The sequence below is a fragment of the Musa acuminata genome, chromosome BXJ3-8 (genome assembly GCF_036884655.1).
Source record: "Musa acuminata AAA Group cultivar baxijiao chromosome BXJ3-8, Cavendish_Baxijiao_AAA, whole genome shotgun sequence".
In the NCBI taxonomy this organism is placed as follows: domain Eukaryota; kingdom Viridiplantae; phylum Streptophyta; class Magnoliopsida; order Zingiberales; family Musaceae; genus Musa; species Musa acuminata.
The window spans coordinates 42968870-42992730 of NC_088356.1; the positions used below are offsets into that span (position 1 = coordinate 42968870).

Below are 23861 nucleotides of genomic sequence, written 5' to 3' on the forward strand. Positions count from 1 at the left end.
CTATGAGACCAGCTGCCTCCATCATATGGACGAGTATATAGTACACCAGTCTATCCGGTTATATCGATGTCTCTCTTGAGTAACCTATGACCATAATTATTTAGGGCCTATGTTTAAAGGTGAATCGGTCTCATTATCATGATTTCATCACGATCCGATTCTCATTGCACAGATCCAAAGATATCATAATATATATATGCAACAAGCAATATCAAGTGATAAAATATCATAATAATAAAAAGCAGAAAGACTATTGTCATGTCATATGTGTTATCACTCATGTGATTGACTTATAGGGCACCTATGATTAGTAATCTCTCACTTGACCTAAAGTCAATTACCTTTATATCTGATCCCCATCAGACCCCTATGACGCTCAAAGATAATATGAGACAACAACTTTGTCAGTGGATCTACGAAGTTATTTTTGGATGAAACTCTTTCCACTACTACATCTCCTCGAGCCACGATCTCTCTAATAAGTTGTAACCTCATTAGAACACTTATGATGAGACCTGAGTTACCTCATTTGAGTAATAGCCCCGTAGTTATTACAATATAAGGGAATTAGCTCTTAGATCTATGATGTACTTCTTCATTCAGACTCCCTCATTTGCTGCCTTTGTCGCAACAATGTACTCCGTCTTTATGGTCTAGTCAACAATAATATCTTACTTTGAACTCTTCCAGCATACTATTCCATTCAGGGTGAACACATAACCTGAATTAAACTTGCTATTATTGATATCAGACTGGAAGCTCGAGTCCGTGTAGCCCTCAACCCTAAGGCTACTTTCTCAACATACTAGTAAAAGATTCTTAGTCCTTCTCAAGTACTTAAGGATCCACTTTACTGTTTTTTAGTGCTTCAAGCTTGGATCCACCTAATACCTGCTCATGACACTCAGAGCATGTGTTATATCAAACCTAGTATATAACATAGCATACATGATAGATCCTATAGCTGAAGCATAGGATATCCTATGAATGTTTGTCCTTTCTTCAATAGTCTTTCGGGACATACCCCTAGAAAACGATATCTTATGTCTCATCGGTATGAGAACTCTCATAGAATTTTTCATGTCAAACTTTTTGACAATGGTGTCTATATACCTAGATTGGGATAAGCCAAGCATCCTCTTAGATCTATCTCTATAGATCTCAATCCCCAAGACATAAGATGCTTCCCCTAAATCTTTAATGAAAAAGTGTCTAGATAGCTAAGCCTTTACTATAGAGAGCATCCCTATATCATTCTTAATGATTATGATATTATCCACGTATAGCACCATAAAGGTAATAGCGCTCCCACTTACCTTTATGTACATGCAAGACTTATACTTATTCTTAACAAAGTCTTAAGATCCGATCACCTCATCAAATCTTATATTCCAACTTTGGAAAGCTTATTTTAGTCCATAGATAGGCCTAAGCAACCTGCACACCTTATTTGGACTATCCTTAGATATGAATCTCTCAGGATGTATCATATATTCCTCCTCCTCGAGATTGTCATTACGGAACACAGAATTCGTATGGATTTTAATATGACTACAAGTGAGAAGGTTTTGCCATAATCAACACCATGCCTTTAACAATAATACTCTTTAGCCACTAGCCTTGTTTTATAGATCTCCACATTTTTATCTACTTCAATGTTCTTGTTAAAGTTCCATTTGCAACCAACGAGTACAATACCCTCGGGTCCATAAACTAGGTTCTAAACATTGTTGGAGTACATGAAATCCATTTCAAAATTCATGGCTTTTTACCACTTCCCAGAGTCTATACTCGTAATAGCCTCTTTGTAGGTATGAGGATTAATATTCTCTCCTCTGATATGTCCCACATATCTCTCAGGAGAATGAGGTACTCTATCGGACCTACGTAAAGTTGGAACCTGTGTACTAGGTACCTGAATAGACTCGGGTTGTGGAGTAGTGCTTGAGCTTAGTTCTCTAACCTCACTCCTATTAGATCTTATTCATAGGATCCAATAATTCAGGGTCTTATTGGATATCTAATAAGATAAGGGCTTCGGCGAATATCTTATTTCCATAATAATTTACTCGACTCATCGATTGCAGATGTACTATGTCACTACATCGTAATCCCCATACGATATAGTAAAATCTAATTTTTTGGATCTATATATCCTTAATTATCATATACCTATAGTCCCTCATCCATCTAATATCCTAGAGACTGTATATCGAGTATGGTACTATCAAGCCTATACAGTTTCTTCTCGAATTTTGCTCTAATCGAATTCTCTCGAAGAACTCTTTCTTTCTCAATCTGAATAACCTTGGCCAAGGATTTGTTTGAACAAGAATATATGAAATATTTCTCTCTTAATACCGAGAGCGGATGATCCTCTATCGATACTCAATAACCCTCGTAAGGTTAGTTGCTACTCTTGATGACCGGCTATACTAGATTTGGAACTTCCAAACTAAGTTTGGTATCAAAAAATGAAGTACTTATATAGGATATCATTGGTATCTCAAGTCTAAGGACCAGATATACTATTGGGATGATGGAATCGCTGTCTGATAATGAGGTATCATTAATCATCTAGCATTCCATGAGCGGATCAATCAATGAACTCATTCTCCAATGAGCACCTGTACTGTAGCCATAGTGTTCCTACAGTATATCAGATTGTTCGGTTATCTCAATGTCCCTCTCGAGTAACCTATGACTAGGATTATTTAGGGTCTGTGTTTAATGGTGAATCGATATCATTATCGTGATCTTATCACAATCTGATTCTCATTGCACAAATCTAAGGATATCATAATATATGTAATAAGTAATATAAAATAAAAAAAATCATAATAATAGAAAGTAAAAAGACTGCGTGTCATGTCATACGTGTCATCACTCACGTGATTGGCTTGCAGGACACCTATAACTAATAATCTCTCATTTGACCTAAAATTAATCACCTATGTGTCTAATCCTCAAGAGGATGCACAGGCCCATCCCCATCAACCGTTAATCTCTCTTCGTTGGCTGCCAAGTATAAAAGTAAGAGGACCAAACTCAAGACTTCTACTATTCATACTTCGACTCATACTAACTTTACCATTAGTCAGAAACTCCCCCCGACGGGAGAGTTAACTTACCAAACTCTCTGTAGAACTCCAATCAGAGAACTTCTCTCTCATATGTCAAGTTGAAGACTTAACCTAGCGACTCCAGATGAAGAGTCCCTTCGGCCCCAGTATAAAGTAGAGGAGCTTGCTAAGTACTAAGATCTAAATGGGTCTGACCAAGCATGCTAATAAAATATATAGCCTAATGATCTCGTGAGTCCTCTCTGACCATCCCAGCTTGGCATGGAGTCCTCTAAACACCCGAACGATTGGTGCCTTAGAGATGACTTTGTCATCATGCAAGAGAATGACATTTTCAATGAAAGTAATGAGACATCTACTCTAATGCGACACGACAATATGGAGGTCGATACGGAAGTCGAGAGAGGGAAGAGCTAGAGGAGAAGATAAAAGAAAAATTAGGGTAAAAATCAGCTTGGTGGACAAAAGGTTGTTCTCGAGAGTTCTCGTATGTTGCACTATTGCTCGAGTCATTTGTCATATTGAATGACAACGAGGGAGAGGTCCCTGAGCCGCCTCTTGACCTAATAATTGTCTTCTAGGTGTGTCATCTTTTTGTTTTTTCTATTAGGAATCGTTTTATGTGTTTAAAATGTAAAGTTTTAAAATATAAAACTTTTGCATACTTGGAGTAATAATTTTTTAAGGGTAGTATTTTTTGAGTAATAACTTTTACATACTTTGAGTACAATTGTATGATGAATAAGTTTTAGGCATCAATATCAGGGCCTTCTGACTTTAGTGGCTGGTAATTGCTCACTTGTAGGTTAAAGCTTTTGAGTGCTCCATGGCTCAAGTCTTATCAATTAAATGAAGGTTTGTCCAAAGTCCTTGATCTCTCTTCATTGTAGTTGCTAGTTCAGGTTCTCAAGGGGAATGACTGCTCGAGTCTCGTAGGTGAGACAGTAAGGGAATTCTTCCATTGAGGTCCGTGGAGTTGTTCCATAACTCGTTAGAATATTTGAATATTCATCAATCTAGGTCTCTTTAGCTCCGATCGTCTATTCTCCAATGCCTATGAGATAGTTTGGTTTCTCACCTTACTTTGACTATTTGATTCGGGGGTGAGTCATAAAGTTGAATCATAGAATGATCCCAAAAGATTCATAAAATTTTCTAAATTTTTATGAATTGATGAATTTGATCATATATCGTATTGACATTAAAGGATGGTTAAAGCATTTGAAGGGTGTGTTGTATCTAAAGCGTTTGCTTTAGATGTCATCCATTTGTTGATGACAAAAAATATCTGTAAGACGACTAAGTACAAAGATGAGTTTGCCTAAGACATATGCATATGCATAAAACATATGCATATGAATTACACATGTAAAGTATTCGAAATGCTCGATACGACTAAATAGGTTCAAAGTATTTTTTTACATTAGGTGCATCTATTCAAGATAAAAATGTAACCCAAAACATCTCATTTACTTACTATGCATCCCCAATACAGGACAAGAACCAATACAACAATTTAATTATTTATTAATACAGATAATAGCAGTTAAGGCCCCGAAACAAGCAAGTCTGTACCTCGAAGCACAATGGGGGAGGTGAGTACTTTTAGGCAATGGGGGCTCGTCCAAGATGTGCGTCAGCCCAATGGAAAAGGCAGATGCGCACGAATGGTACTCACAAACATATGGCCGACACCACATGCCAAGTCTACGTCGTTCCATTCATGACTGAGGCAATGTTCCCACCACCGGGCTCTACATAAGAATAACCCTCCTCTCACCCCGCCGCCATCAGAATAGAGAACTGTAGAGGTCGCTAAATCTCCAGAGAGAAATGGCTGGCGGACGTGTCTTCTCTCTGCTTCCCATTGCATTGTTAATCTCAGTCTTGGCAGTCCCAACAAGTATTCTCTCTTCCTCCTCCCCTCTCTCTTTCGTGGCCTGCATATGTGTCTTTTGCAGTACAGGGATAGCGTAGTATCATTCTCCATCTCGCACGTGGATCCGCATGGGATCTAACCTTCACTTTGATGCGAGTGTAGATTACCAAGTCTTGTTTTGCGTTCAGGCGTGCATGGCATCGGCGTCAACTACGGTTTGGTTGCCGACAACCTACCCCAGCCCAGCGCGGTGGTGGAGCTCTACAAATCCAACAATATCAGTAGCATGAGGATCTTTAATCCAAACCATGACGTCCTCGAAGCCCTACGAGGATCCAACATCCCACTCATCGTTGGTGTTGAGCACAAAGATCTCCAATCACTGGCCTCCGACATTTCCGCAGCCACCAACTGGGTTCAGACCAACATAGTAGCCTACTCGCCCGACGTCTCCTTCAGCCACATAGCCGTCGGCAACGAGATCATCCCCGGAGAATTGGCGCAGTACGTCCTCCCCGCCATGCAAAACATCCAAACTGCACTCGCTTCCGCTGGCCTAACAATCCACGTCTCAACCTCGATTGCACTCTCTGTTCTCGGCTCATCGTATCCTCCCTCCGCCGGTGCTTTCACTCCGGAAGCACAAACCTACATGGAACCCATCCTGAGTTTTCTCGCCACCAGTGGATCCCCGCTCCTCGTCAATGTGTATCCTTATTTCTCCTACAAGGACAACCCCGACCAGATCGCGCTGTCCTATGCCCTGTTCACTTCCCAAGACGTGGTGGTGATTGATGGACCATATGGTTACAAGAACCTGTTCGACGCAATGCTGGATGCGACCTATGCGGCGATGGAGAAGGTGGGAGGGGCGGATGTGGCCGTCGTGGTGTCCGAGAGTGGCTGGCCATCAGATGGCGGCTTTGCAGCAAATATCAGCAATGCTCAGACATACAACCAGAATCTGATCAACCACGTTGGGGAAGGAACACCAAGAAGACCTACACCGATCGAAGCCTACATATTTGCCATTTTTAACGAGAACCAAAAGGAAGAGGGAACGGAGAGAAACTTCGGCCTCTTTTATCCAGATACGAACCCCGTTTACCCAATAAGCTTTTCACCCAGTCAGCAACCTCCTCTTGACGCGATAAGCTCCAATGGTTTCAATTTTAGAAAAATGGAAACCATCAAATTTATTTCCTATTTACTCTTTCCCTTCCTTGTATTCTTCCCCCTTTTGTAAATGCCTGTTTGGTGGGAAGAGTAGACTCCCAACTTGTTAGAGATAACTTAGTAATCATCATCTTGTAGATGAAGTTGGATTAGAAGATGGGACTATATTGGTCCAAATTAACAGTCAGCTCCATCTGAATTCGGGATTAAAGACATCAAAGTGGAATATATATATATATATATATATATATATATATATATATATATATATATATATATATATATATATATATATATATATATATATATATATATATATATATATATATATATATATATATATATATATATATATATATATATATATATAGAAGTGTTCTCAGTTTGTTCATCGATTAATTTTAACATCAGCCATTTGCATTTTGCTTTTACATAGTGAATCTTTTTCCAATATATTGTTGTTTATACATCTTCTTCAATTCTACTCCATTTTATTATACCATCTCATTCGATCGCATGAGGTTAACCATGTAGTACTGATGATAAGCTGATTCGGTAAAATTATTTTTTTGATATCGCAACCCCGATGATTATTGGATGTTTGATTTCACAACCCATTGATAATCGAATGAAATGTTAAATTATATAGTTTTATTTAATTTAAAAAAAATTATATATTTATTTAGATTTTAATTATAATTATCAATCAAAATGAAAAAAATAATTATCGTAGGATTACTTAGAAGATGATCTTGATGAAAAGAGACTTTCTAATTATCATCTCACATTACCTCCTAGATGAAATATCAAAAATTAAAATTATAAATCTATTTTCAATCTCTTAGTCATAATTTATCACTACGAGAGTTCGTCCTTGTAGCGGAAGTAAGGGTCACGTTAAGCAGGAGAAGGGATCCCGTGTTGGGCACGAAATCCACTATGGGGTTCGTGTACTTTGATAACCAAGAACAGCCGATGTAACTGCGGTGTAGACTTTGATGTGAAGACCGGTGGACGAGAGTGCAGCGTGGATGTTTTGCATGGTGGAGAGGACGTACTGCGCCAAATCTCCGGGGATGACCTCGTTCCCGACGGCTATGTAGCGGAAGGAGATGCCGGGCAAGTAGGCTTGTATGCTGAAGGGTCGGAGGCGAGAGACTGGAGATCTCCATTATCGGAAGGGATTCGATGACGTCGTGGTTTGGGGTAAAGATCCTCATGCTTCCAATAACGTGCAGTTGGTAGAGAGCTAGGGCGGTGGTAAGTTGTCCGCCACCATGACGTAGTTGACACCGATGGCATGCACGCTTGATGCAAAACAAATCGACTCACGAAGTATAAAACATGCATACATGTAGACTACAATCTAGAAAAGGAGGAGAGAGAGAGAGAGAGAGAGAGAGAGAGAGAGGGTGCTCGCTGGGACTGCCAGGATTGAAATAAGCAGTGTAAGACAAAGGAGATGCGTCGGCCAGTCATGATGACAGTTCTCAGAAGATACGTGTTTGAGGTGTACGTGAGAAGAGGGTTCTTCTAATATAGAGGACACTACAGCTCATTCATGACTAGAGAATGGCCTGTGTTTGCATCTAAATGTTTCGAATTCCATCTCTATCCACCTCACCGTCGGTGGTCGATCTTCTCGTTGTGATCAATGGAATGAATCAGTACTAATTTCTTTTCTCTGTACACCACCGCATCTCCAATTACTAGTGGCAGATAGTTCGGATGAAAATTTGGATTGATAAGGTCAATTAATGTTTTGACCTTACGACACTCACGATAATTTCCATAAAATTTACATTATACATGGTGTATAATATGATACTTTCCATGAAATTTCCATTATACATCGTATAGAATTTTCCTACGTAGAAAAGTTGCCTAATTTTTCTGAAAAATCAACATTCAACTAATCTAGTCAAAATCAACATTAAGACGAATTTGTATCGGATGAAAGTCTTTGAATAGAACTAAAGAGATAGCAATATTAGAATAAAACATTAAAACATGCAATGTATTTTAAATAATTTTATTCAAGGACCAGAATTCTGAGAATGTTCCCTCTTCTGGTTCATTATTTAATATCATATGGTGGTGTATGGGAACAATGTTCCTTAAGCCACAACAATTATTCAGCTGAAGTGAATAGAGTAAACAGGTTGCTTATTCGGATAGAAGAGACCAAAGTTCCTCTCCAGTTCCGAATCCTTTTGGTTCTCGTTGAACATGGCAAATATGTAGGCCTCTATTGCACTCCCAGGTCTTCTTGGTGTTCCTTGGCCAACATGGTTGATCAGATTCTGGTTGTATGTTCCTGCATTGTCGATGGTCGTCTCAACATCACCAGCAGATGGCCAACCACTCTCCGATACCACAATCTCCACACTCGACCCTCCCACCTTCTCCAACGATGCGTAGGCTGCGTCGACAATGGCATCGAAGAGGTTCTGGTACCCGTACGGCCCGTCATTCACTACAACATCCGGGGAAGTGAACAAGGCGTAGGAGAGTGAAATCTGAGCTTGGTTATATTTGTAGCTGAAGTAGGGGTAGACGTTGAGTAGGAGGGGGGCTCCATTGTTCACTAGGAACTGCACTATGGGGTTCATGTCGGCTTGTGTGTCAGAAGAGAAAGAACCCTCGGAGGGAGGGTATGATACCCCGAGAACGCGTGTTGAGACTGAGGTCGAGACCTTGATTTGACCCTGCAGATTTGCTGAAGCGAGAGCATTTTGGACGTTCTGCATGGCGGGGAGGACATACGGCGCATCGTCTCCGGGGATCACCTCGTTTCCCACCGCTATGTAGCGGAAGGAGACGCTGGGCCAGTAGGCTACCACATTACTCTGAACCCAGGCATTGGCAGCAGATGAGTCCGACGCCAACGACTGGAGCTGATCATTAGGAACACCTACGAGTAGTTGGATGTTGGATCCTCGCAGGGCTTCGAGGACATCAGGGTTTGGATCATAAATCCTCATGCTTCCAATGTTGTTGGATTTGTAGAGATCTACCACCTCGCTGGGCTGTGGTAAGTTATCTCCGAGCCTGCCGTAGCAGACACCGATGGCCTGCACCCCTGAAGCAAGACAAGCTCAAGACTCAGTAATCCGTACAGAACGCACGTATGTAAACTACAAAAAGAGGAAAGAGAGATAGATAATACTCGTTGGTAATGCCAACACTGAGATCAGCAATGCAGTGGCAATCACAGAGCAAATGCTATGGTTCGCCATGATCTGTAGTGGCCGTGGGTGTGATGGCCTGTGGTGTTACACGGTGCTTATATAGAGGCCGGTGGGGGAAACAAGACCTAATTGAAGGTGGCAGGTGAGACGCGACCGGTTGTTTTGAGTTCCACTCGCGTACGCCCATTCCCTCCGCCGATCACGGTGGTTTGCTCGGTCTCCTCAAAGTCGTATTTCGTGTGGAATGGGGGCAGTCCTTCCCTTATCTGTACACCGTATTTCCAGTATTTTTCTTGGCTTAACCAAGAAATTTCCATTTGAATTAGTTCCGTGTGCTGACTTTTTGACCTCCTCCTCTTTGGACGCATGCATCCATTTGGAGTCAAGGCTGTTGACTTCTGAATGGTGCGACTTTTGTGTTCTCGACGGCCGAACTCGTTCCGTCTCTGGTGGTGTATCGATGAAGATGATTCGGTTGACTCGAGAGGTCTACAGCGATTGTTGGAACGGCAACAGTAACACCGAGACGGATTTGGATTGGGACGTACTCATCATTGATGATCTTATAGAATCAAATCGAGTCGACATCCACGTTGGTGTCACACTGTTGGTCTCTAGAATCGGTTCCCACTTAACACGTCGGATGATGAGTGAAGATGACGTGTAGAGCGTTGCCTACGTACGTGTCTATCTCCCTTGTCACAAAAGGTCGAGATGCCTTTCTATCTTTGCTGGCCAAAGAATATACGTTTCTCTCTTAGGTGGTTTCTTCTTTAGAAGGATGGTGGTGGTGCAATAACTATCGGAAAATTAATCTAATTAATCATTTTTGTTGGACTGCATGAACTTATATAGATAATTATAATTATGAATATAATTAAATAGAGTATAAATAAGGATACCTTGAGAAGATAAAGGAGATATTCCTATAAATAGATGAGGTTTAATGACGCGTATTATGAAGAAAAGAATACTTGTGTGATTTGCAAGAAAAGCACCAAAATAAGCTTTGACATAAATAATGCAATAGGAAAGCCTTTACATGGTAAAAAGAGACTACTTTTGTGATGAATTCTAATCTCCCAAGTTACAAAAAGAATATTCTAAAGAGAGAGACAAATTGATGGTAATTAATCACCTAAAAGTCCTTTTAATATTGATATTTTTTGTATTAAAATAGTAAAAAAAATTCCCTTGAAATTAACTAACAATGCTTTATTCTCAACATCCATTGCCTTTGTTGATGGAAGGAGATTGGATTGCTCGTCTACTTAAAGCGCTATCGGCAATCGGCATTAATTTATTGATCCAAGAATTCGTTTATTGAACACTACAATTCCATGCAGCAAGAAAACTGAAACCAAATAAGGTTGTGTTGTAAGCAAACGTGAATGATCGAAGGCGTATACTATCATCCTGCTTTAGAAGCTACTTATTGATGAGATCAGCGGTGAATTCGATTCCGGTGGCCGGCAACCACGACGAGCCATCAATGAACCGCCGCACTGTGAAGAGGCTGGCCACTGCAGCATCCCGGATCACATGATACCCGGGCCACCGGACTCGGCCGCCCAGCCTCGCACCGGGGCCATAATTGCGGTATTCCCCGTACCACAACGTGCCCAGCCCGTAATCCCCCGCCCACTCCAGCCACCCCGCCGGCTGCACAGCGGAGCTCAGGTACGACTGCATGAACACCGTCCTCGAGTACGGCTTCCATGGCCGGCCGAGGTAGGTGGGATACGTTGCGTGAACGAAGCTGTCGTGGATCGAGATGCCCGTGTTCTGGTTGGGGTCCTTGCGCCCCTGCGCCGTGATCGTCACCTTCTGCTCCGGCAACGGCCTTCTCGTGTAGATGTTGCAGCGCTGCAGCACGGTGAGCCCGTTCCCGAAGATGAAGTCGATGGTGCCGTAGATGTTGCACTCGCGGTAGAACTGGCGGAGGGAGTGGGCGTACAGGGTGTCCTGGTAGCCCTCGATGCTGCACCGGAAGAAGGCCGAACGGTCGGAGTCCACTCGGAGGGCCACCGCCTGGTGGTTCTGCGGCCCGGCGGTGTTACGGAAGGTTATGTCCCTCGCTATGAAGCCCTGCCCGGAAACCGCTGCCATGGAAAGCCCACATAAATGTCAAGACATGCAGTACGTTCGAACGCCAATAGATCTTTCGTTTGCCTCTGTTCTTAAATCAAACAGGATTTAATTTTAACATTAAATATGAGATTATAAATAACTTTTCACTAGCGACAAAATAATAAGCAAATCATATAATACATGAGATTTAAAAGGCTCGTTCCACATTTCCATCACACAAAGAAAAGAATCATGTTGAGTTTGCCGGTGGAGGGAGAAGAAAGGAATGAAAAGCTTACCGAAGGTAGCAGTCCTGAAGGTCGTCCATCCTTGCATGAAATTTCTGCTGCCGGAAATCACCGTAATTCCCATTCCATCACCAACGATCATAATATTAGTCTTCTTCTTCTTCAACTCCACGTTCTCTTCGTACACCCCCTTCTTTACGTATATAACGTACCTCCTCGAGCTGTGGATTGGCGCTCGATTCACCGCCTCGTTGATCGACCGGTACCTCCCACTGCCATCCGATGCCACGACCGCATCGGCGCGCAACGCCTTGGGATCCGCATGCAGGAGCTCCTGGTCGACCACCACCCAGGGTGGCGAGTCTCTGTTGCCGTCGCTTTTGGTGCCATTTCTGGGTGGCGCGTGAGGTATGATGCTGCGCATCTTCCTGTACATCACCAGCAGGTTGCTCACGAGTTGTGTCACCTCCGCTACTCTGCTGTGGATGTAATGGCGTATGCGACCGTCGGTGCCGTCGAAGCCCTCCAAGCACGTGTCTTGGTTGCTGAGCGCGGCGCTGAGCCATGCGCGGAGGTTTGCTTCGTGGTGAATGTTGCGGTTCTCCAAGACAAGCCGGCTGATCTCTTCCAGCGACCAACCGAGCTCGTCGATGGAGTAGCCAAGGAGCTCGACGCAGTCATGGATGGCCATCTCCTCGCGGAGGTCACTGGAAACCGCAGCGAGGCCCGACAAGGTGCCGACGGCGCGGAGGGCTTCGTCGATGGTGCCCCTGACGGCGCCGTGGAGTATGGAGATCGGCCCAGTGCGCCCCTGCCGGTGACACTCGATGCTGATGCGCGACGTGCAAGCTTCATGGTCGGTGGCGTTCAAGCAGGCCTGGTGGAGCAAAGATTCCTCGAAGGCTTTTGCTTCCTCCAGGGAGGAGGATTGGCTCCACTGGGCATAAATGCCGGGAAGGAAGAGCAGGAGGAGGAGAAGGACGTCAGAAGTTAATGCCATTGGAGAGGTGTGGTGAAGAGAAAGGAAAGAATGGTGTATAAATCATGCAGGCCAGTAAGTTGGAATTGCCTGCGTTGGAAGAAAGGTGTCTTTTTACCTTTACACTTCCATCTCTCCTTTAATTTAAGACCAGATGTACAAAATGGTAAAGTTAGAGAATGTGTTCATCAAGCTTTCAAGTGTTTTGCTTAGTTCAGTGAACTTGCGGATTCGATGGTATTAGGCTTCGATACACCATTATGTCCATAAACCTAATATATATGATCTTATTCTTTCAATTCTAAACGATTTGAGATTACGGGTGACATCGCTCACTCACTCAAAATTAGATGGTAACCTCCAATTGATCAAAATTAGATGGAATTTAATTAAGAAAACCAATAAAACTATTTAGAAAATAAAAGAGATACGGAAAGAAAAAAAAGCCTTCACTTTTTTCTACAAATAGTATAGTATGCTAATTTAGTAGCTCTTGCGTTTGTGTCATGTACTTGTGCTTATACTAAAGATGAACACCAAAAAGACTATGCTCTTCAATATATCGAATGCTAAATGCACAGATTGGTCTTTGGTCTTCGATGCAAAAGGAAGAAAAGGTTAGAGCAGGAATGCAGTTTCCCTTTATTTACAAGAACAGTTTAGACTGGATAAGCTGACAGCAAACACAAGTTTATACATAAAACTTACACCATAAGCAACACCACCCAGCATAATCTTTAAGCAAGTTGGTGGGAAGATGGGTTGACTACTTGAGCATCTGCCTGGCATACCTTACAAATCTTATTGGAAGTGTTATTAGTGACAGTGTGCAAGAAAGCAGCTTGATGACCATCGAATATTGAACTTAACTAGGCTTTTCCCGAGTACTTTGCAGCTTGTGGCACGCCGTCGACGGACAACCAATTTTGCGGCAGAGGCACATGTTTATTATTTTAGTTTATGTACAGTATCAGTGATCGTCATCGACTGCACGAGGGACAGACTTCACCTGACATTAAAAAAAATAAAAATCTGATTAGAACATTCATGGGACAGAAGAAGAAAAATCATTACAGGATAATAGGCCATGTGAATGTTCAATGTAAATTTTGTGTTAATCCCAGCATTCAGAGATCATGAAGCATATCTTTTGTCAGAGCAAGAATTTCCATATGCAACTCGGTGAAGATCAAATTTACCAGGTCTCTGAACTTCAGTATGTAGAACATTTCAAGATATCTCCGCGTCTCACGCCTTTCGAGCTTTGAAACGTATTTCCAGAAGCCATAAACTCCAGCCAGTGTCATTAGCCTTTCTGAATAGATCTTCCATGTATACCTAGAGATTGTTAAACATTATGTCATTGCTTACCAAAATGTGCTGCAGCAAACCAGATGTAAAAGAGAAGCAAATTAAAGAACAAATCTTGTGTGAAAGACCTCTCTTGTATTCTATGCAGCCCTCCATCCGATATTTTCTTCCAGTAGCCAGAGTCCTCTTTGCAACGTTCAAAAAACTCCACCATGACTACAGCAGACTGATCAGGATGGTATGGATCTATATGGAAGCCTGATAATCCATTTTCAATGATTTCTGCAGGACCTCCATGACAAGTGGCAAATGTTGGAAGACCACAAGTCATGGCCTCCACTACAGTTAGACCAAAAGCCTCGTAAAAAGCAGGCTGTAGAGAAAGGATAATAAGTGATTATACAAAGTTAGGTGCAAAAAATTCATTTGATGACACAAAATTGTACCTGAACAAAAGCACCACCAGTATCAGCTATGTAGCGATACAGCTCACCGTTCCTTGCCCTATTCGTTTGGGCAGAAATCCAGCGGAACTGACCGGACAAGTTATATGAACTAATGAGCTCGTGCATCTTCTCAATCTCTTGGATTTCTTCTCTATCACTGGATTTCTTTACATCAATGTATCCAGCAACTACCACAAGGTTGACCAATTCTCTTAGTTTAGTGCTTTTACCAAACCATTCGACCAAGCCTGTTATGTTTTTCACTTTGTCAAGCCTCGCCATGGAGAAAATAATGGGCTTTGATCGGTCATCCAAACAACCACTGAAGTAGGAAAACAAAAGTCCAGTTATTAAGTGTAACCATGAGAACCACAACATAATGAAATAAAAAGTCAGATTTACTTGATCAATCATGATTAATCAAAGAAATTATACTCCATCTGGTTATGGTAACTTAGTCTAACTTTTGAATCTACATAATTCCTCAGAAAGCACTTCCTACAACATAAAAGATAAGTTCTATCAGACTTAAAATTTGTCTGTGGAAGGAAAACAATGAATTCATGCCAAGAAGCAGAAAATGAGAGGACAATGTTGGGAAAGACCTAATAAAGAAATGGCTGATATGAAGATTCCAAATCATCATGTAGTTTGGAAATGGCAGGACAAATGAGTAAAAAAGAAAAAGAATAAAAAATGAAGCTTTATCAAGATCAGGTGAAACCCAAGTTCAGGCTCATTCACATGATGGAATGTTACAGGGTATGTCCTATAAGATCTGTGCTTGGACATGCCATTTCACATGACCAGATAATGTGTTAAGCGACAATATATTAAACTTAATACTTACCAGCCCACATAATAAAAAAGTCTGTTTTCGTTGATATTGGCCCAGAATGGCTAATCCATATAAATAAATATTCGATTCATTAAACTGTGGGCAATATAGCCCACTTGTGGTGCCCTGTGTTGTGAACCAAAATTTAATATCACTACTACATGGCAGCCATCTCAAAGTGCATTCTTTCGATTCATGCTAAACACAGTGCTGCAATTGTTATCAAACAACTATGATTAAATATCCTTCACTTGTTTGTGATTTATACCATTTTGTGTTTTGTAAATGATCACACTTCATGCCACATTGAAGACAATTATAAACGATGACAACAAAAAAAGTTCAATGACCCAGCAGAAAATGAAGTACAAAAAGCTCTGAGAGATTACATTATGGGAGTAATGAACTGAAAATTTATTTAATAGCAAAACAGACAATTATCATTATTAAAAATCAGATAACCAGTTTAAAAGGAAAATTATTACCCATATACTCACATGTGCAAATCACATTGCTCTGGATCATAAAGCAGCGTTTCAATTGAACCATGAAGAGAAGTGAGTCTCTTTCCCTTTTCCGAGTATGTAAAGTAAATACTCATATCTGCTCCAGGGGAGACTATATTGAACTTTGGATCAAAAACATCGATTCCATGGACAACACGATATAAACCAGGCAAAGTGAAAGCAGTATGGCTCTCATACTGTCCAACTGTGTTCTTGCTGAGACATCGAGGACAAAATTTCATATTGAAGATCAAGAACAAAGCCAGTATTTTAGAAGCAACAAAACAAAATTTAGCAAACAAGTCCAGGTTTAAATTGACAGTGTGTGTGTGTGTGTGTCAAAAGATAGTACATTAATTGCCAGTATTTGTCAAAGCAATCTAACTCGGTCGACCAAGTGCAAAGAGAAAAGCATACACTTCAGTATTTGTCAATGAGTACATCAATAGCCAGATAAGGTTCAAAATTAAACACCAAATTGAAAAGAAAGGCAAGATGGGAAAGCCTGATTTGAACAACTAGAGTAAACAGCATAAATCAGTACTACATCAAACTCTAAATCCCCATTTAAGGTTCCATTAAATAATGGTCTGACAAATTTTCATATGGCTTTGATATGTTATCGTGAGTGTCAACAAGACTGTATAAACAATTACCTTTTGACTATACTATCTAAATTTTGTGAGGACATGTAAATGTATTAAGCTCTGGGGGCTTAACGGCCATCCAAACTGTACTATTTTGAACTCTGATATGCAGGGCCTCCTTTGTAATAAAATTTTGATATAGATATATTTTTCCTTGGAGAAAAAGGACAATAACCATCAAACTAGAAACAAAAAGGTGTGAACAAGATGTCAATAGAGAAAATGTGCGACAACACAAAATGAACAGAACATCTCCAAATGACAAAAGTAGATAAACAAGCTTAAAACATACAGAGAATAAAGAAAAAGTACCTTCCAGCAATTTCTTGATAGGTGCTAGTGATTATAAAATCTGCATTATTCATAGCAATTAGATCAGCAGTGAACTGGCATGAAAAATGGTATTTGTCCTCAAACTTTCTCCAATATATATCTGAATCTGGATATTTTGTCTTCTCTAGTGCATGAGCAATGTTACACTGTACAAAAGTTTATCAATTATATATGTAAATACAAAGTTAAAATTGATGAGAACGTGTAACAAAGATATGACTACCAGAGAATACCTGGGTGATTCCCAGTTTATAAGCTAACAAAGATGCAACAAGATTCCCATCACTGTAATTTCCAATAACGAGATCTGGAGTGCCATGTAACTCTGCAGCGATCTCACTTGCCACATCCTGGTAATAGGATAAACCGTCAATCAGCAACCACATATGTATGCCAATCCAAATGATTAAAGGAACATCAGTGAAAAATTATAAATAATTGAATTCATCTGTTAGCCAAATCACAAAAGATATTAATTATAACATAATCTCTGGATTATTACATCCAAACAATGAATCTTGTTGACAATTTTTTTCAATTTCTAGTGAATATATCCATAGTGACTCAGAGATGAAATCCTCCAATTCTAGTTTTAAATACTGAGATGATTACATTCAAATTTTTTTGGCATTTGAGGAACAATATGAATGAAGCTTCTAGTATAACAATCTCAGAATGCCATAACATAAGTTTTCAATAACTATTAAAACCTACTTCATATATTTCTAAAGAAGCACTTCAGTTATCTTGCCATATCAAACACTAGAACAACCTTCAAATCTGATGTGTCAACATCCACACAACAACTAAGAAGACCCAAAATACGAATGCATCCAAGATGTCAATCATCAATAAACAGAGAACAAAGTCAAGATATAGAGGAAAACCTTATAAATCACCATTAAGGTCGGTCATGCAAGCAAGGTTTGACCTACTCATAATTGTTAGGTTGAGTCACATCAAACCCTTTACACAAATACCATAGCAACTGTTAGTGCAGCTTTTTGTTGTCTGATCTGAATGTTGATTCGGGGCCGACTAAGGTTCCTTCCAATGATAACATTCCCCAATGCTGTTCAAATCATTAGCTGAATCCTCCAAACCTAAAATTAACTTAAGCATTAGAGGGTCATTTGTCAGGAACACCCTTGATGCAGTTCTGTAGGGTTCGGCATCTTAGGGGTCATCAGGGTTCAACATCTTCGGACTCAGACGAGTTTGACATCTTTGGAGTCTGACAGATCCAGCACCTTTGGGGTCGGACGACTATGGTGTCGACCGAGATTGAATTGTGACAGATGTGGAAGGAACCTCGGTTGGCTCCGAAAATCAACACCCAAATCGGACAACCAAAAATTGCACTAATAGTAACTTATGGTAGTTTATGACTTCAATCATGTTAGAGTTTAACCTCTGACATGATTGTTCATTTCTGTCACATGATCAAACCCTTCAAAAGAAGAGTTAGATACACAGGCATCTTGAACTTCCCTCTATTTATTTTCTCCAGTTATGTTAACCTTCTTTTTGATGCTTGAGCCAATCTTAACAACATCAAGAGCAGGAGCAGTAACGTGACCAGATCTCATATTAATGGGAAAACATCTGTTGTGACAATATTCCAGAAGTATGCAGCTGTTGTCATGTAAATAGAGCAGAAGACACTTGTGTCTTCTAGATATCCCAAGCCAAATGAAGACACAGCAAGAAAAGAAGGAAAAAAGAGAATATTTTAGATATCCCAAGCTAATCCAAATAAATAATGTTTCTCTATTGTTGACATCCTTAAAGGATCAATATACCATGTTTTAAACCCTTCAAATTTCCAAACAGCCCTAAACAGAAACCTATATCTAAACTCTTACTGAAGGCAGACTTCACAAAACCTAATCTCAAAAAACTCTGGGCTGCATCATGCACCAAGTAAACCAACGAAGTCCTTGACACTTATGTCACTCTCTTTTTTCTGTTTGGTGCTTTTCAACCAAACAATTAATGAACATATGGTCGGAATATAATTATTAGGAGTTCAACAACTCTCGAGAAAGAACAGGGATGAGAGCGAATAAGTACAAAGTGGTTCAAACCTTTAAGGATCGTCAATGAGGTATAAGGTTTTACTCTGTGGTTCATCTGAATCATGTGTCCAGATTCTATGAGCAAAAATAAACTAGAAGATGTCAATCAACTAGTAAGATTTCTTTATCTTCATGATTATGGTGATGTTGTTTCATTAAAGTACCCTAAACCTTTTTCTTTGCCTCTGTCCATTTGTATTTCTCAGCAGATGTAATGTTTGTTCAGTAAAAAAAATCAAGAAAGATATGAAACAGAATATAAGCTAACTCATGTTGGCACAAGTGTTATGATACTTATTAAAAAGTTCCTAGTTAAACCTCAGATCACCAAGGAAACAAATTCTCCTGAAGAATGAGTAAACTTCTGCTTTTAACACCACAAAATAGTGCAATAGATCAGGTAATAGAGAAAAGATGTACAAGTCCAACAGTGTGCTGACTGTTTATCTAAATCATGAATCAAGGCAGGACCTTGGGAATCTAAAGAAGTTTCATAAATTTCACCTCTGTAAATGTCTCCAAATAAGGCCAAACATCAAATCTTGAAATCCATTTCTTAAGAATTCCCTTTTCAGTTCTAAAGGGCACCCGCAAGATATGAGAATGTTGTGTTCCACTGACTCTTTCTAGCCGCTGATTGCATGTTGTGCCTTTTGCATCAGGTATCAACCTAGTAACCTTCAATAAAAAAAAGTTAGCATAAATAGGAATTTATATATAAAAAAGCAAGTAAATATATGTACACAAAAGTTTTTGGCTGGAATATTATTTGTACACAAATATTGATAAATAACACTCATAACATCTACAAAGCCAATTATTGCATTAGTGATATCTTCAATGAGAAAACAAACACGAAGAATGGACTTCAACATTCACTCACGATGAGGATTTTAGGATCAATATCTAGCCCTTGCTTTTTTATCCTCAGAAGCATCTCATTTTCCAATGCGCGAACTTGATCCAGTATATAGACAACCTGCAAGGGAAATGCGACATAACTACTTGTTTTAATCCATAATCCTTCAAATGCACCAATAAGATAAAGTTCTCTCCAGAGTTGTTGTATACAGTTGAATTGAAAAGAAAAACATAACCATATTTCACTATAGGAATACTACCTGCCCTCCAGTGTCTGGCAAGCCTAATACATTAGCTTGGCCAAAGTATCCATGGGGAGATAAGATTACAACATTGAACACCATTGGAATTCTCCCCAGAAACATCTCCAGAGTGGAAGGATCAGGAGCCTGAAGAATGTCAAGAAGAAGATGAATCATTTCAAGAACATGTTGAGCTGTGTCACCCCAGCCTTTCTCCAAACCCATCTCTTGAAGCCTGCAAATAAAATCATAAGAGAATATCAACAGGCTTGCTTAAAACTTAAATCATCTTGACAAAAGAGCATAAAAGGCACTTTTCCATGAACTTTAATCTGCATAAACTGATACTCCTAAAAGAAAACTCAAAACTGTTGGGTTGAACCAAAGAAATAGAAGCCACTTAAGGAAAAAAAATACAACTCTTTTTGTAACAAAAATAATATCATGCTTTGGTACTTTGAAACTCCTTTCTGCAGATAAGAAGTTGCACTCAGGTACATTCTATGTCCTGTCAACCTTATACAAAAAGTGAAACAGCAAAACTGGGTTATATTAAACACTGTTAGCACTAAAAGGACACCTGATACCATTTTGAGGTTGATACTCATATTCAGATTGTGTTTCCTTTCAAAAGAAGTAATACATAGATGCAATTTCTTAATTATACAAAAACTTAGTGAAACATTAACTTGTAAAGAATGTGAATTCTGTTTGGTAAAAAATAGCAAAACTGATGAACATTCTGTGTCAGTCATGCAGAGCATGGTTAATGTTCAGATTGTAAGGTGCCTCAGCACCTGCCACCTAATCAAAATATATGCTTTTTATTGGCACTCCCATGACATCCACCAAAGAATGAGGTTCCACTTGGAACTACCTCCAATTATAAACCCTGTTTTGGTGTTGTATAACTGGATGTAACTATTTTCTTACTTGTAAGCAAATTCAGAGAAAGGAGTCTCCGGTATAAGGTTAGACAAATATTCCTCAGCCTTGGCTAGAACGGACTGAAGCCTGGATACACTCTGTACCCTGTCATTCAACATCATGACCTGCCCAATGCATGTACAAAAATAACTCAAACATCACATGCTGAAATGTCAAAGCTCCTAAATATTCATCAATGACTACTCTTACATGACCCTTGTACTTGTGGGCCCGGAGGAAATCCAGCAGGGGCTCCAAGCAGTCCTTGTTGCGAAACATAATGGATGAAAGGTGCCGATTCAGGAAGAGAACCCCATTTCCAATCGATGATGACCGGTTTGGCCGTGGGAATGAAGCATTGAATGGTTCAAAGTCCAGCTCCAGCGTGTAGCGATCATCAGACCTTTCAAGTTCATTAAATAGAACACTTACTTCAGATTAAGAAAGGAACACAATCGCTACAGCAGGGTCCTACAAATAATAGTTCACCTTCCATCGACGAGCTCTTCCTTGAATTGAAGGTACTCCGACACACTCAGCTGCTCGACGCTGAGCTCATAGACATTAACCCGGACATACTCCCACACGCCAGGCCTGGGGCGGATGGCAATGGCCACGAATGGTGGAAGAACTATTGCTTCCTAATTCCCATATAAAATCCAAATGAATGGTAGTAAGTAAAAAAGAGAAAACAAATCCATGTCTAGCTCACCAGGAACCAGTTAGGAGCGAATCAAGGAAACAAACATCGTTTCGGACGTGACTATGAGTCGCCAGAAATCAAGAAAGAAGAACAAGGCGGAGGTTTCCGTCCGAACCTGCGCAGATCTGAGGACCTCCGAGAAGGGGCCCTCGGAGAGCTTGGTGCGGCCGTCGTCCCCAAGCGTCGCGAGGGCGTCGACGAGGTGATGCGGCTGCAGCATCCCCTTACCCTGGCTCACGAACCTGCCGATAAAAACCCCGTGCTCACAACCAAAACCCACACCGGCCGACAAAATTCGATCGGGGAGAAGAGGCGGAACCTGGAAAGAAGCGAGACGAGGTCGTTGCGGTAGGCGGAGAGGGTGTCCTCCACCCTCTCCCGCATGCTGGGGATGCGCTCAAGCTTCTTGGTCGTCATGGCTTATCCTTGCTCTCTGATTTCAGAACCAGAACAGGGGAGGAAGGTGGAGGAAGCAGTGAAGGAAGACGCGAGAAGCGAGCCCCGTCAGCAGAGCGCCAGTTTAAGCTCCCGGCGCCGAGGCAATTGCCTCATTTATAGCAGCATGCGAATAAACTGAGGGCATTAAATTAATAATAATATTATTATTATTATTATCATCATCATCGTGACCATTATTATTATTACTATTTTTCGATAAATAATAATAATAATATTAATATTAATATTAATATTAATAAATGCGGCGCCGTGGGTTTTGTTAGGAGTGGTTTTCGTGAAATGTTGTTGGCAACTAATTATTTTGCTAAAATATGAAATAATCAATAAAATGATTTAAAAATTCTATAGAATATTAGAAGAAGAGAAATATTGAGAAAATTGAAAATATTAAATTTTTTGCAATGGAGGCAAAACATGACGCTAATTTCCTAAAATTAAAGATGTTGGATTGTTAATCTTAAGAAAATAATTTTTATTATTTATGATTTATTTTCCAAAACTGTAAGAATTTTACTCCTGACAGTGTCAATGAGAGGTTTGTGGTTCTTGCTATGCCATTTTGACCATTTCACCACTGAGTAAATCAAATTAGATCTCAAAATTGAGAGATATTCGATTTCTAGAAGGATAAGAATAAGAAAAAGATATATATATATATATATTATATGATTTCAAGCTTATACTTAAAATTACAAAAAAAAAATATTATTAAAAATAAATAATGGGATCAATCTTTTTTTAGTATGTTAGTGATGATCTTATCCAAGATAGATGTGACTGGAATTGGTTGATGCTACCTAATGATGTCCTGTAATTGATAACCTTATCCTATGCGACACAATCGTTTAACGTTTTCCAAACACTAATGCTGCTTGTTACCTTCGATAAGACATGCAGAAAGACCTTTTTTTATAATAAAAAATTCTTTCGTTCGATTTTAAGAAATAATTCTTATAAAACTAATTTTTTTATTTTATTAAGTCAGAATTTAATTATCCAATTTATATATTGATTCAAAACCAATCAATATCTTTATTTCATGCTAGTCTCTCGAAACCATTTTAATCGAGATCGAACTTACCTGACTTCAATGATGTGCAAAAGCTATATCGCTGTGTTTCCGACGATATTCATATGATCCTTAATTTAGTTTTGAACTCAAAAATGATTCGACTTATGCTTTGTGTTATATTGTTATAAGTGTTTAAGGATTTGACTTAACTTTGATTACGTTACACTAAATTCAAGATATGATAATGTTCGATAAATTTGACTTAACATTAATTATGATATACTAAATTCGAGATTCGATAATGTCCGACGAATTTAATCTTATAGCGAGGTATAGATCATGTAGTGTTGAGGTGTCACGTAATATTAAGATGTTAGTTCGATTATAGTGCACTAAATTCAAGATTCGATAATGTTCGACAAATTCAATCTTGTAGTTGAGGTGTAGATCACATGGTGTTGAGGTGTCAATCACGTAATATTGAGATGTCAGTTCGATTATAGTGTACTAAATTCAATATATGATAATGTTCGATAGATTCGACTTAACTTATACTAAATTCAAGATATGATAATGTTCGACGAATTCAATAGAGTATAGATCACGTACTGTTAAGATATCAATCCCGTACTATATATATATATATATATTATCATGTTTTAAATTTATCCATTTATATTAAATCAAATGAGATATTTGATTTGGAAAGAAAAGAAAATATAAAAAAGCTGATTTCCACCGTTGTGGTGTATTATAATAGTTTTCGACCCATAACACTTGTCAGTGTTATAGATAAGATATAAAATTGTACTAGGTGTATTCTTATAAATCGAGTGTGGAGGTGTCCATAATTTATGGTGTTGCTACATGTT

General features: G+C 39.6%; 4 protein-coding genes across 4 annotated transcripts; 1 reads left to right on the forward strand and 3 right to left on the reverse strand.

Moving 5' to 3' along the window:
- Window positions 1-4916: 4916 nt before the first annotated feature.
- Window positions 4917-7330, forward strand: LOC135644221 (glucan endo-1,3-beta-glucosidase-like). Its single transcript, XM_065161689.1, has 3 exons — window positions 4917-4986; window positions 5151-6125; window positions 7131-7330. The coding sequence occupies exons 1-3, from the start codon at window positions 4917-4919 to the stop codon at window positions 7328-7330; spliced, it is 1245 nt and encodes a 414-aa protein (XP_065017761.1).
- Window positions 7331-8128: 798 nt separating this feature from the next.
- Window positions 8129-9394, reverse strand: LOC135644060 (glucan endo-1,3-beta-glucosidase-like). The gene is made up of 2 exons (XM_065161460.1): window positions 9308-9394; window positions 8129-9220 (listed from the first exon to the last, which is right to left on the reverse strand). The coding sequence occupies exons 1-2, from the start codon at window positions 9375-9377 to the stop codon at window positions 8274-8276; spliced, it is 1017 nt and encodes a 338-aa protein (XP_065017532.1). The 5' UTR covers window positions 9378-9394; the 3' UTR covers window positions 8129-8273.
- Window positions 9395-10623: 1229 nt separating this feature from the next.
- LOC135645920 (putative pectinesterase/pectinesterase inhibitor 22) lies at window positions 10624-12647 on the reverse strand. The gene is made up of 2 exons (XM_065164821.1): window positions 11699-12647; window positions 10624-11431 (listed from the first exon to the last, which is right to left on the reverse strand). Exons 1-2 carry the CDS (start codon window positions 12645-12647, stop codon window positions 10758-10760), a joined length of 1623 nt encoding a protein of 540 aa, XP_065020893.1. The 3' UTR covers window positions 10624-10757.
- A 597-nt stretch (window positions 12648-13244) lies between these two features.
- Window positions 13245-22059, reverse strand: LOC103995302 (sucrose synthase 4). The gene is made up of 15 exons (XM_009415863.3): window positions 21838-22059; window positions 21634-21760; window positions 21305-21456; window positions 21026-21218; window positions 20822-20940; window positions 19907-20123; window positions 19669-19764; window positions 19290-19463; window positions 16941-17057; window positions 16687-16853; window positions 15719-15943; window positions 14384-14705; window positions 14066-14310; window positions 13826-13964; window positions 13245-13635 (listed from the first exon to the last, which is right to left on the reverse strand). Exons 1-15 carry the CDS (start codon window positions 21933-21935, stop codon window positions 13597-13599), a joined length of 2430 nt encoding a protein of 809 aa, XP_009414138.2. The 5' UTR covers window positions 21936-22059; the 3' UTR covers window positions 13245-13596.
- Between the last annotated feature and the right edge of the window lie 1802 nt (window positions 22060-23861).

Bases quoted from the DNA above. Each gene is read 5' to 3' on its own strand.
- LOC135644221 (XM_065161689.1), top strand. From the start codon at position 4,917: ATGGCTGGCGGACGTGTCTTCTCTCTGCTTCCCATTGCATTGTTAATC. The intron at 4,987-5,150 runs GTATTCTCTCTT...TTTTGCGTTCAG, and splicing joins AGTCTTGGCAGTCCCAACAA to GCGTGCATGGCATCGGCGTC. The intron at 6,126-7,130 runs GTTTCAATTTTA...ACTGCGGTGTAG, and splicing joins TGACGCGATAAGCTCCAATG to ACTTTGATGTGAAGACCGGT.
- LOC135644060 (XM_065161460.1), bottom strand. From the start codon at position 9,377: ATGGCGAACCATAGCATTTGCTCTGTGATTGCCACTGCATTGCTGATC. The intron at 9,221-9,307 runs GTATTATCTATC...GTCTTGCTTCAG, and splicing joins AGTGTTGGCATTACCAACGA to GGGTGCAGGCCATCGGTGTC.
- LOC135645920 (XM_065164821.1), bottom strand. From the start codon at position 12,647: ATGGCATTAACTTCTGACGTCCTTCTCCTCCTCCTGCTCTTCCTTCCC. The intron at 11,432-11,698 runs GTAAGCTTTTCA...TTTCCATGGCAG, and splicing joins CTTCAGGACTGCTACCTTCG to CGGTTTCCGGGCAGGGCTTC.
- LOC103995302 (XM_009415863.3), bottom strand. From the start codon at position 21,935: ATGACGACCAAGAAGCTTGAGCGCATCCCCAGCATGCGGGAGAGGGTG. The intron at 17,058-19,289 runs GTGAAATTTATG...TCCTATTACCAG, and splicing joins ATTTGGAGACATTTACAGAG to GATGTGGCAAGTGAGATCGC. The intron at 14,706-15,718 runs GTGAGTATATGG...TTCCTACTTCAG, and splicing joins GAGCAATGTGATTTGCACAT to TGGTTGTTTGGATGACCGAT.